The sequence below is a fragment of the Scatophagus argus genome, chromosome 4, assembly GCF_020382885.2.
Source record: "Scatophagus argus isolate fScaArg1 chromosome 4, fScaArg1.pri, whole genome shotgun sequence".
In the NCBI taxonomy this organism is placed as follows: Eukaryota; Metazoa; Chordata; class Actinopteri; family Scatophagidae; genus Scatophagus; species Scatophagus argus.
Window position 1 is genome coordinate 19,059,123 of NC_058496.1, and position 12,128 is coordinate 19,071,250.

At 40.1% G+C, this 12,128-nt stretch overlaps 1 protein-coding gene across 2 annotated transcripts in view; it reads right to left on the minus strand.

Moving 5' to 3' along the window:
* The window catches only part of unc5db (unc-5 netrin receptor Db), a 161,876-nt gene that overhangs the window by 65,068 nt on the left and 84,680 nt on the right, over positions 1–12,128 (minus strand). For both annotated transcript variants that reach the window (XM_046386154.1, XM_046386153.1), the window contains exons 4-5: positions 3,870–4,013; positions 1,805–1,908 (exon numbers count right to left, since the gene is read on the minus strand). In XM_046386154.1, the coding sequence (XP_046242110.1) occupies positions 1,805–1,908; positions 3,870–4,013 (248 nt within the window). The remainder of the gene's footprint in view (positions 1–1,804; positions 1,909–3,869; positions 4,014–12,128) is intronic.

Genomic DNA, 12,128 nt, shown 5'->3' on the forward strand with positions numbered 1-12,128 from the left:
ACACAACACTTGGGTGCATTCTCTGTCTTATGCTGTGTCTTGTGTGTGTCTTCAACTTGAACCATGCTATAGTTAGTCAATATAACAAACACAAAAACATGATAAAATGTAATTCTTGTCTACATTCTAAAATGAATGCCAGCACAGATGATTATGAGTAGAAATACTCTTTTCACAGTACTGAGTAATTTTTCACAGTAAATAGTAATAATATGGTCGATTTTCTAAAAAACGATTCAAAATAAATAGATAAGAATGACTATTTGTGGTAATAAATATCTTAAACACCTTACAGATTGAGATGCTAAACCCTAAGGGTGGTCTTCAGCCAATTTGGCACAGTTGGATAGTGTCTGCAGTCGCACTGTTGGCACTAGTCAAATGAATGATGTCTACAGACTACCGCCACCTTCTGGTTGACGTAAAAGCTAGCTGATGTTTGCTGTCGTCTTTGTGGTGTGTTCAAGCGTAACTTTTTGGACCCTTCACAAGTGACAAGTGGGAGGGGGGTGTCATATACACAGTTCCTGTGACTTCATGTTAACATTCAAAATTATACTCATTTACCTTGCTAATAGTAATAGCACACTGTAAAATTGGGAATACTCCTCTGTTTCTCTCAATCGCTTGCAAAGAGTCACACACATAAACAAAAAACCAAACACAAAGATCCCGACCCGATCCCTCATTCACCCCCCCCCCCACCCCACACACACACACACACACACACACACACACACACACACACACACACACACACACACAAAGAAATGTGTCATTTTTAATGACAATTAAATTAATTAACTTTCCAAAGTATTTCTATGTGCTTGGGTTAATACCATTCATGCAAAAATCAATGTGTGAAAACACACAAAAAACAAGTGGCATTTTATCTTCCATTGCCAATGATCAAATTCAGAGGCACAGGGGTAAATGCATCACAGTCTTGGCAGCCAGAAACCAAAACCAAACTATGCTCTTTTTCTGCTGCTAAAATATTGCAAGCCCACTGATCCCAAAAAGACAGATTTTCTGCACAAACCTGCACTGACTCAAATGGTGACATGTACATAGGGAGGTTTCCTGATGAAACTCATTCTATAAATGATCCACAAGAGTAAAAGACTGGAACAATACTAGTGCACATGGCAATGAACTCAAAAATAAAAGAAAATTATAGCCTATGATATAATAGCTTTGATGAGATGATGCAAAGCTCAGAGATCTGAATGTTCATGTGACAACTGACAGGCACAAGGAGATTCCCTTTAAGGACTTTAATGTCTTCACCAACAGGTGAGCTACTGCTCAGTCAAAGAGAATACCCCCCACTGCATACCCACCCCCTTAATCATCCTCCAAAATTGGACTATTGCAATTGGAACATTAATTTTGCAACCCACTTTAAGCCCGGCATTTCTCAAATTTCTACGAACTCACAAGGCTTGCGATTCTAATGGTGCTCGAAACTGAATTCGAGAACAGAGTGTGTGAGTCTCTCATGTCTATATTTTATTGATAAATGATATAGTTGTTTGCCAGGTTTGATTCAAGTGAATCCTCTTCATCTCAAGTGGCTACCTCACTTCAGAAACAACACCTTTACTTCTAACTTTTCAATGTGCACTTATAGCCTGTATCCAACACAACTGTATCATTCTCTTAAAGGTCAGAGAAAGCCAAGCTGAAGGTAGAATCTGAGCAGGGAGTTTCCCTCGCCTCTCTGATGCTGATCTTCTCCCCTCTGTGGGAGTATAAGCTTCTCGTCTTTCAGGAGAAGAGGAATGAGGAGCAATGGCCTTACCTCCGCCATAGGCACTCCCTCTGGGGGACGACAGTGCAGAACGATCATCCCGTTGATTGGCACCTCCTTCCCCTGGGGGTCCTGCTCAAAGTTTTTCCTCAGGTCTGTGTGGAGAGATAAGAGGCAGCTGTCAGGTGTCAAGTGTTACGGTCAGCCTGGTCTCAATCCTCTTCAGCAGCTAACATGCCAGCCTGCTCCCTCAGCTCAGCACACCATGACCTTCAAAACCCACTACAGCCGGTATTAGATGGAGAGGATCCCACGGCCCTGGGCTAGGTAATCTGTTGACAAGGTGGTTTGGAGGATAAACTGGATGGAGGAAGTGCATGATGATTGCTCATCCTGGGCATTCATGTGCATACTACAGTGACAGGGCCTGTTCTTCCCATTTTCAAAACTGCCTTTGAGAGGTTATTGCACTGTTGCTATCTATTGAAAACTTAGAATGTCAGCCTTCTTGAAGAGGAATATTCCTTTGAAATTTCAAAATTACATCATCTTTGACCTCATATTTTTACTTTTTTCAAAGAAAAGAAGAAATTAATTTAGTATGTGATTCCTCTCAGCATTCTCTTCAGGGCCATATATATATATATATATATATATACACACACACACACAAAATCAAGTTAAAACACTCAGTTCAACTAGGACTCTTAGATAATAACACCCTCTGGCAGCAGTATTGGATTTGGACAACACCAGCTGTGAATAGTTGATTGTGTCTAAACTTGATCAGACAGCATTTGTTTCTGGGAATTGATTATTTCACCACTGATAAATCTGATTCATTTTCTGTTAAGATAGTGTCAGCTTGTTGTGTTCACAATTGAAAAACAAACAAAAAAAAGATACTGTTGTCTTTTAGCGCCAGTCTGTTGGAGACACATGGACATTGTAAATCAGTTGTGGTGACCTGTCATTCTGCATGATCATAATACAAGAGGGACCTCCAGGGGAAAATCAAAAAGCTTTTTCCCAGTGACTGAGAGCTAGTCATGCCTTACTTCACCAGACTTGAAGGCTTTCTTTTCATCTGCTTTTATCTTTCCTTTATTTATTTTTTTTTATTTTTCCTTTATCTTCTGCTCTGAACTGATTCATACCAAAATGTCACCTGTATCACTTAATCTTGATCTATTTGGTGTTTGTACCAATAAATGAAGAACATGAGTATGACTGGAAGTGGGCTGAGATGTCGCTTTAGTTGTTTCATCAACAAACTGTAAGAGGTTGAATGAAAACATACCAGTGTAAATCCAGCTGGTGCTATTCCTCTCTGTTTTAGCAGTCCAGAATAACTGACAAATGGTGATATTAGCAGAAATATTTTAAACTGGATAATGTGTTACAGCTGGGGAGCTATTTAGCTATCCAGCTTGCAAAGTGACATTAGCAGGACAAGAGAAAGGAAGACATCAGCTACAAAACTAATGTGGCTGTTGCTTAAAGTCAGCAGCTGTTTATGTGTCATGTTGTGTATTATGTTGTGCTCACTGATTGTTAGCATACAATATTGTGAAAATACTGTTAAAACAAAATTATTGAAACTGGATGTATTTCTGCTGGTTAACGCACACACATAAAGCACCATTATGAAAACAGACTGTATTAAACAGGCTGTCAATTTGAACCTTTTTTTGACCCTTGACTTTTTTCTTACAGCTGAGCACAGGACATGAGTTGAGTACAGGTATGTATTGCTGCAATTTGACTTACTTATATATGTGAACACAATATTACAAGCTTACATTTTCCAGACATAAACAGTAACTAATTTGGTATACATAAGCCTCAGGTACTAGTTTTACCTACACTAACACTGGCATACTTCAGCCTTCATTAGCCTTTGAAAAGAACTGTTTGTTCAGGCCAGATGAACTGATACTTTTAACGTCAACAAGGCCAAAGACAGGACAGCATACCCTGTCGAAAACACATCCATCTCACGAGACTATTCACTTCCACAGTATTCTTGCTCAGTTGTCACATATTGCCAAATGTTAAAATAATCTGTGTGACATAGCTGCTACAATAGTAATTGTGGAGGTGTTTCCATACTCACAGGCGATGCGGACAGTAGCCTTGCGACTCTTTGAGGTGCCCAGGTGGCTCCAGGCCACACAGAGACACCAGTAGTCCTCAGGTCCATGGAAATCCTCCACCTGCTGACGGGACACATTGATCATCACCTCACGCACTTTCAGCCCTGGGACAACAGAGAAGAAAAGAAAGTTTATTAGTCTATTGTTTGTTGCCTCCTAATAATTATTTTCATGGTTGAATAATCTGCCAGTTATTGTCATGATTAATAGATTAGTAACTTTGTCTGTAACATATAAAAAAATTAGAGCTGGGACTGCGTTAACGCGATAATTAACGCCGACAATTTTATCGCACAGTTGTTTCTATTATAACGATTATTTTAAAGTCCGTTGCTCACTAAAAAAATGTGTTATTGTGCGATAAAATAAAAAATAATAATTGTCGCCGTTGATTAATTATTGCTTAATTAATGCAGTCCCAGCCCTAAAAAAATACATTATAAAAAGAATTCTCATTAAAATATCCCAGAGCACAAAGTGGCATCTTGATATATGTTTTTTTCTGACTGAACCAATCGCAGTCCCACAGGAAGCAGAAAGAGAGACAGGGCATAGCCAAGGTACTGCAATAGATTTTGATGAAGCTACCAGTGAAGCTTTGAATGTACCTGCTGTCATCAAGCTGATATTAGGAAAAGGCAAAGCTGATCTTGGAAAGGTGTAGCGGGTAAATAAGTAAAAATGTTCTGTGAGACACCAAAGTGTGCATTAAATACTTGTGTTTTGTCTTGGTGGGCTCCCTTGTTCCAAAGCAAGCACATCACTTTGTGGTGCTTTTGGTTGTGCTTAGGCACAGTAGTTCTTTGAGCTAAATGCTTACATATTACAATTTAAGATAAGATTTGCTATTTAGCACTAAACATGAACTGCAGGCTGATGGGAATGCTATTATTTTTGCAGATATTTGATCATAAATGGCTGTGTTGAATAAATTAAAATTTTGACCTAATGAAAAATTTAGAGAATCACAGAAGTGATGGTAATTGATATTGAGGGGAACATAAATGTCTGTACAAATGTATTTTCAATCTGTCCAGTACCACCTCTATCATCATGGCTGACAGCATAGATTTGGGTCTTGGGTTGGGATGGGCTTTAAAAATTTGTATTTTCAGTCTGGTTTTTTAGAGTTCAGGCCTCAAAGCGACATTTACAGCCTGAGTTCAGGACTACAGCTAAAGGAATAAACTGAATAAGAAAGCCCTGCATTCTATAGATGGGTCCTTACAGAATCTTTAATCAATACCTCAATACCTCTGCGAGCTTGCTTCAGTGATCAATGGGTTTTACAGGATTAGTTATGCATAAGTTCTTAGGGAAGGCTGACACACTTCCTAAATCAGTGCATTCTCCCCCTCTCTTCTGAGCTCTGAGAGCATCACTAAGGAAATTGGCAGAAACACAGTCCCTTGGGGGCCTCCACTGTATGTTTTGAGCGCTCAGCACTGCTAACAAGAGAAAAGCTAAATCAGCTGTAGCAGAATTACCATTAATAATTTGGACTACACTTAACCACTTCAAAGAGCATGTGTGGGCTTGCTGTGCAAGTGACACAAGGACAATATAACATATTGTGCAACACAAAAGGCATGTGTTGCGCAATACTTTTATTCTATTGAATGCATTAAAGTGGAAGAAGAGAAAAAAGACACTCTCTATTTGAAAATCCTCTTAGGCAACACGCTGCAAGCCCCCCGTTGGAAATGTTCGTCACCCTGTCATATAGCTTCACATGGGTATACAGCACCCAATTTTAATATGAGTCATCGGCTTAGGGCCTGTCACATGTGTATTCTCATTGCTCCTCAGAGCTTTTTGCAGCCTGGAGGCCTTATACCCATGGCTGGATTAGAGGCATGGGATGTGCGGTGTGCTGGGGACTGGAAAAGACCAATGCCCAAACAACTACCCTTCACCCTTGACTCCAGCTCTTGTGCATAGACTCTCTCTTATAAATAACACTTTAATCTGACATGCTCTTACTAAAGTCAAACAGCCTCATACTGCGGCTGCACAGCTTGTGAAGCACTGAGCAGGCTTCCAAGTGAATACCAATTAAACTCGGGTGAATGGCAGCGGGGCTTCGCCAATGGATCCATGCTGGCATGCACGGTAAAATTAAGAAATGGAGAACATTTAGTGGCAGGCGGTCCCCACTGTGTTGGGTATAAATGACAACAATAGAAAAGTGGGCTTCATCCTTTTTTGTCACACCAAACGCACGTGACAAGTTGTAAAATGCTGATACAAATTAGGAGGTTTGTCTCAGTATGGTGCACCGTGGTGTCATTGGTGACCAAGGTAGTTTAAATTGTGACTGACAGGTCTAGAGAAACTAAAATCCATGCTAAAGAAAAGGGATAAACAAAGCAGCAGCTCTACAGTTGGTGCCTCCTAGTTACTGCCCCCATAGAGAGTGAGACACAAGCATAATTCATAATTTCTCAAGCAGCGACAAAGAGCTGGCAAGTGACGGTTTACGTGTCAGAAGAGAGACAGCAGAGAAAATAATGACTAATGACTTTTCACGATGCCCAAAAGTGTGAGTCTGTGTTTTAGAGAAGAAGAATAGGAAAGAGATGACAGACAGACTGATGGAGAAAGAGAGAGAAAAATCCTTTCGACAGAGCGACACATTTCCTGGAGTCCAAACTAGCATCGACAGGTGGTTCGCCGAAAAGACGGAAACGAGTGCTGCCACTGTGTCATCTGTCAGCCCTATTTGTTTATAGGCAGAACACTGTTGACAGAGCTCATTAGAGTAAACCGCTTGATCTGCTCTCCTCCCCAATCCCCTTCTCGCAGTTTCCTGAGTCACTTGATAAATCCATCCAAAAAGGCTGAATCACTCAGAAAAAGACAAGATGGCAAGATGGCTGAAGGAAGAACTGAGTTTTGGCTGTTCAGAGATCCAGAGAGCTATATGCCATAGTCTGGCTTATTAACTTGGATGGGGATGACAAAAACTTCATTAAAATGTTGGCTTAGGATCAACTCTGCTTAAAGGCTTTCAACGTCATGGGGTTGAATTCAGAAGAAAACTTTTGTCCTATGTCATCTTTCTCCCTCTTCCACATAGTTCCTCTAGTTCTCTTCTGTTAACCATCAAATGAAGGTATAATGGGAATGGGGTGCTATCCCATAAATCATTATTAAACTTTGTAGAAAATGGCATATTTTTAATCATTTACTGTTAAGCCACCCTCCCGACAAATGGAGGAGAAATCTGGTCTGGGATCTCGATCGGGGCCGACCATCTACTGATGGTCTACTGATGGTCGGCCCCGATTATCAGATGATGATCTGAGGCATAAATTAATTTCAAAAAAGGTATAAAGGTGAATGAAAAAAACAAAAACAAAACAAAACAAAACAAGAACATGCACACACACACACACACACATGTACACACAAAAAACAAACAAGAAAACAAGCAAAATTATATACAAGTAGTTGTTAAAGGCTACACGGCACAGAGAAATGCATGACACAGAAACACTTATAGGCTTTAATGAACAGGCAAGGTTTCAGTACACAGGTGAGCAGTCAGGTAAGACAAACAAACCCAAAGTAGCAGGCAAAGGCTGGGTCAAATGGGCAGGCAAGAATCCACAACACAAGAGGAAACGCTGGGACGAACGATACTTGGGCACATTACGAACTAGCAGCTGAATACATGGGAAGCACAGGTATATATGCACTGGGAAGAACTAGATACAGGCGAAAACAAGTTGGCAGGATAAACAATCACAGTGGAAGGTAAAAGACCAAAGACAGAAAGTGAAGCAAACACAATAGAAGGGGGGGAGCTATACCAAAACAAAACATGAAACTCAAACATGTTGGACAACCGTCCTACTGGGAAGAGTGCCAGCAATCTAAATATTATGTTGGTTAGTATTAGCTACAGGTTTTTATATAATATAATTTTATAATAATAAATTATTATTGCAATCCCTTTTCACTATTAATGGCAGGATACAAAAAATTCACATAACTTTATGCATTATAAAGCACTAAACCAAGAATAATCTGCAATTACTTTGACTGAGCCTAATACTGTTGATAACTATTGTTACGCCATATAAAACCTTTGTGCGCCCAGAGAGCTCAACACACTGCAGCTTATGAGAGTTTTTCAGCCCTGGGTAGTGTACACAGTTCTGCCCCACAAGCAGCCCCAACAATCTTCTTTGATAAGGTAGAACAGCTTGCATGCTGCCTGAGAGGCAATATGTGGGGCAAAATCTAGTCACCTAGTAACAGTTTAACTACTGTGAGCACATAGTAGTAACTGAAGGTGACTCAGATGATGTGCAACACAGACCTCCCATCTGGCAGTAAGAAAACACCGTGTTTTAGTCATCGTTTAATAAAAAATAAATAAAAAAACAAGAAAGTGATGGGGACACGTCTCCTCTCCCATCCTCAGTGGAAATTACACCCTTGGGTTAGGCTCATCATGCACTGGTTTTAAATACATCTAAAACAACTGTCGTCCTAATGGCTTGATGTTTAAATGTGGGAATTCCGGCCATCTCAAGTGATGTTACTGTCTTTCAAATGCTCTGGCAATCTTATTTTTTAAGATATGTGTTATCATGTGAAACTACACAACATTGGTATTCATTTTTGCCAACTATGCCATGCAAGCTTCTTTAGGGAGAGAAAAGTAACGCTCCAAATTTAGGTTAAATTTTAGTGAGGCAAAAACTGGCGTAGCCATTTTCTAAAGGAATCACCTGACCTCTCACCTCAAGACATCTAAATGAAAGTGGGTTCTATGCGTACCTTTGAATCTCCCCTTTAAAGACATCCCCACTATATGTTAATCTCAAGCTTTTCTGCATTTGAGTATCTCTGAATGATGGGGTCTTGAAATTGCATAAATTTCATAAGACGTGATAGCTGAGATGCTTGTGGATTCCATGTGCCCAATCATATTTATGTGAGATGATGTGACTACCCATAGTTGCCAGTTCATTGTAATGAGACCATTTTTTGAAATTTGCCTTTGACTTATTGTTTGTTATTGTTTGACTTACTGTTTTAACGAGGTATTCTGGAGCAGCATTTAACCATTTTATCACTTCTCAAGTGGTCAAAAATGGTTACATAAATACAAGATCCTGAACATCAAATTACTCCTATTTGCTATGGCTAAGCAAAGAAATATCATGGAGTGCTTTGGATAGGAAGCACTGTATCAGGTCTGCATCTTTCATTCTGTCAGTATATGAAAGTGTTGTAAAGTACTTTGAGGGGACAAGAAAAGTGGTATATAAGTCCATAAGCCAGCATATGTAATTTAAAATGGGTTGAGGAATAAAAGGTTTTAGTGATAAGCTTGTCGCTACCTTCAACTGTCAGCTCCCATGACTTGGGAGCAAGACATATGAAATTGCTGCTAACATGCAGCCAACTGCGAGTGAAATATGACAGTGGCTTCTGAGTTAGTGGGTTTGACAGGTGCAAACCTTTGATTAGAGGTTCTTTTCTACTCAATAAACCTCTCTGGTTGGCTTAGAAAAAATACTGAATGGAATAGATACTATTTCTTTTAAATTCATCTTTCACATTGGTCAGTGGAAATGAAATTGTTTCTAGGTGTTCTTATCAGCATGTTTTTCAATACATTTCTGTGCATCCATGCTAAATAAGGTAGGTGTTTGTATGTGGTCATTTTTAAAGCAGGTCGTATGTGTAACAGAACTGCAGACTGAAAACAGTGGAACTTTTGCCAATAGTGACCCACAAAACCTCAATTTATTTTTTAAAGAAAAGTACATCTACATAAAAGCTAGGTCCTCAATAGATGCACAGGACCCTTTACTACCTGTCTCATTTAAAAATACAAGTGTGACTTGCTGTTAAAATGTATAATTTTGTTAAAATATAAAATTAATAAGATTTTGTTTGCAAGGTAGAAAAAACATGACTATTACAAAGAATAGTTTTCAAATGTTGTTCCTACTTGAAAGAAGGAAAAATAACCATGTTCTTGCATTATCTACATTTTTAGCTACCATCAGGATCCGTCAGCATCCTTCCTGTGTTTCCTTGTGTTCTCCTTTGTTTACCCTCTCTAGTGTCTTGGTGGAACTAGCTTCTCTTCCTGCCAGCTCACCTGCACAGTTCCTTCTCGTTACCTTCAATCAACTCCACTCCAAGTCAGCGGTACAATAAGACTGGTTCATTCATCCACTTTCCCCCAGATTGTACAGTCACACTTAGTGGTATTACTCTTCAAGGCCAGTATTTGTATCCCTGGTAACATTGTTTTTCCTTGTGCTTAGGTTCACTCCTCCCTCCTGTTCTGTCTGCTATGTCCAGCTCTCTTTGTGCTCATCTCTGAAGATACCTGCAGCCCTGGAGTATCCCCGCCATCTTGGCTCACCTCAACCCTCCTGAATCTCAGACACTCACCAGGCACACCAATGCCATTACAGTTAGGATCACTCAATCACCAATCCTCTGGAGGACTCCTAAGCTAAGGGTTCTCTCTAACACACCCTCACGTCTGTACAATAAAGACTATTCTAACTCTGAGTCATATGTGTATGTGTTCTGCAATTTGAGTCTGCCTTAGAGAAAATGTAACAACTGTACCTCATCACTGAAACATATCTTGATACTGGGAGACCTGTATGATAAGGCTAATAATAGACAATAATCATTCTGTTTTATGCCTCTGTGCCCATGTGCTTGCCTGGGTACCACCTCCATGCTGTAAGAGTCACAGTTAAAATCTCCAAGTAAAACAGACGACACCATCACTTTAGATCTCAGAACAGCATTTGTGCATTAGCACCATCCTCCATCAGGGTCTCATTACATCCACTCTAGCTCACCAAGTAAGGCATGGTTTCAACACTAGGACTTAATGCTGACAGGAGAGTCTTGCAGGTACTGTTCTGAAAACTCTCCCTGCTGTTCAGTAACCAGAGCACTTAAAGTCCTGAGGCTTTGTTCAGTCCCCAAATTAGCCACCATTTCACTCTGCACACATCGCATACCAACAGCTAACTCACACACAGAGCCCAGGGCACACAGACATACACACATGTGCATAGAGCCATTATAGTCTATTTCACCTATATTTTTGGGGAAGGATATTTGATAGCACCTCATTTATTTCATCCCTCCCATAAAAGAGAAACTTTTATCTCCAAACTCCATTAGGCTCTATGCCCACTCCTTAGCTCTGTTACCAGGGACAGTGCCAACCCCACAGCCACGTCAATTGAAATGATACACCATTTCAAGTCTGCAAAATGTGAAATCAAGCCTGATAAACCCAAAACATACAGCAAACAACCAACACATCTTGCTATTTTGTTGTTCTGTATTTTTCTCTCTGTGTTTGGGTGGGGAGCTAAATGCAGGTTGATGCATCAAGTCAATCTCCTCAAGTGTAAAATCATCATGAGCAAAGCATTTTGTCTGTAACTGGATTCAGCAGTGATGTTTGCAGGGAGTTAGGGGAGAGAGGTGGTGTTTAGTTTCTGTTTCCACATTCATCCTGTTTCTGCTTCAGGTGGCATCTCTAAAATGCGATTTAGACCACACCATATTGAGCACATTAATTCTAATCACTGGGACGACACTACTTTGAGTTTTTGAGCAAAATTTATCTAAATTATACCTGCATTAGCTTCATTTTATCCACAAGTGCAAGTAATTTTATTGGTATGCTGCAGTGCAGTGCTGCCAAATGAGCACAGAGAAAAACAGTGAACTTGGGGGTATTGGGGTACATCAGCATTCTTGGTTCGATTTCAGTCAGGGACCTGTGTTGTATGTCGTTGCCCCCTCCCTCTCCTCGAGTCATCTTTCCAGTCCTGAATCTCATCCTGCTGAAATCATGTAGCACAGAGTGGCTTCTGGAGTCGTTCTGCATCTTCAGTTTCTCAAGTAAGTGTCCCCATGCACTTCGACAAGGGTCAAAATTGGATATAAAAACACTAGTGCATGCATCAATACTCCTGTGACGGCTCAGGTATTAAAGCCGAACCTGCTGACTCATCAGTAGCGACAAAGGGCCCCTTTCTCTCTCATAAAAAAAAAAAAAAAAAAGAAAGAAAGAGAGAGAAAAAATATCTAACTTTACAGCCAAGTCCTCAGCCCTGGCAGCAAACATGCGGTAAGGCTAAATAAAATCATCTCTGAGAAAAAGAAAAGTTATAGCCCCCTCCTTTCCCCCCAGGGATATATAGTGT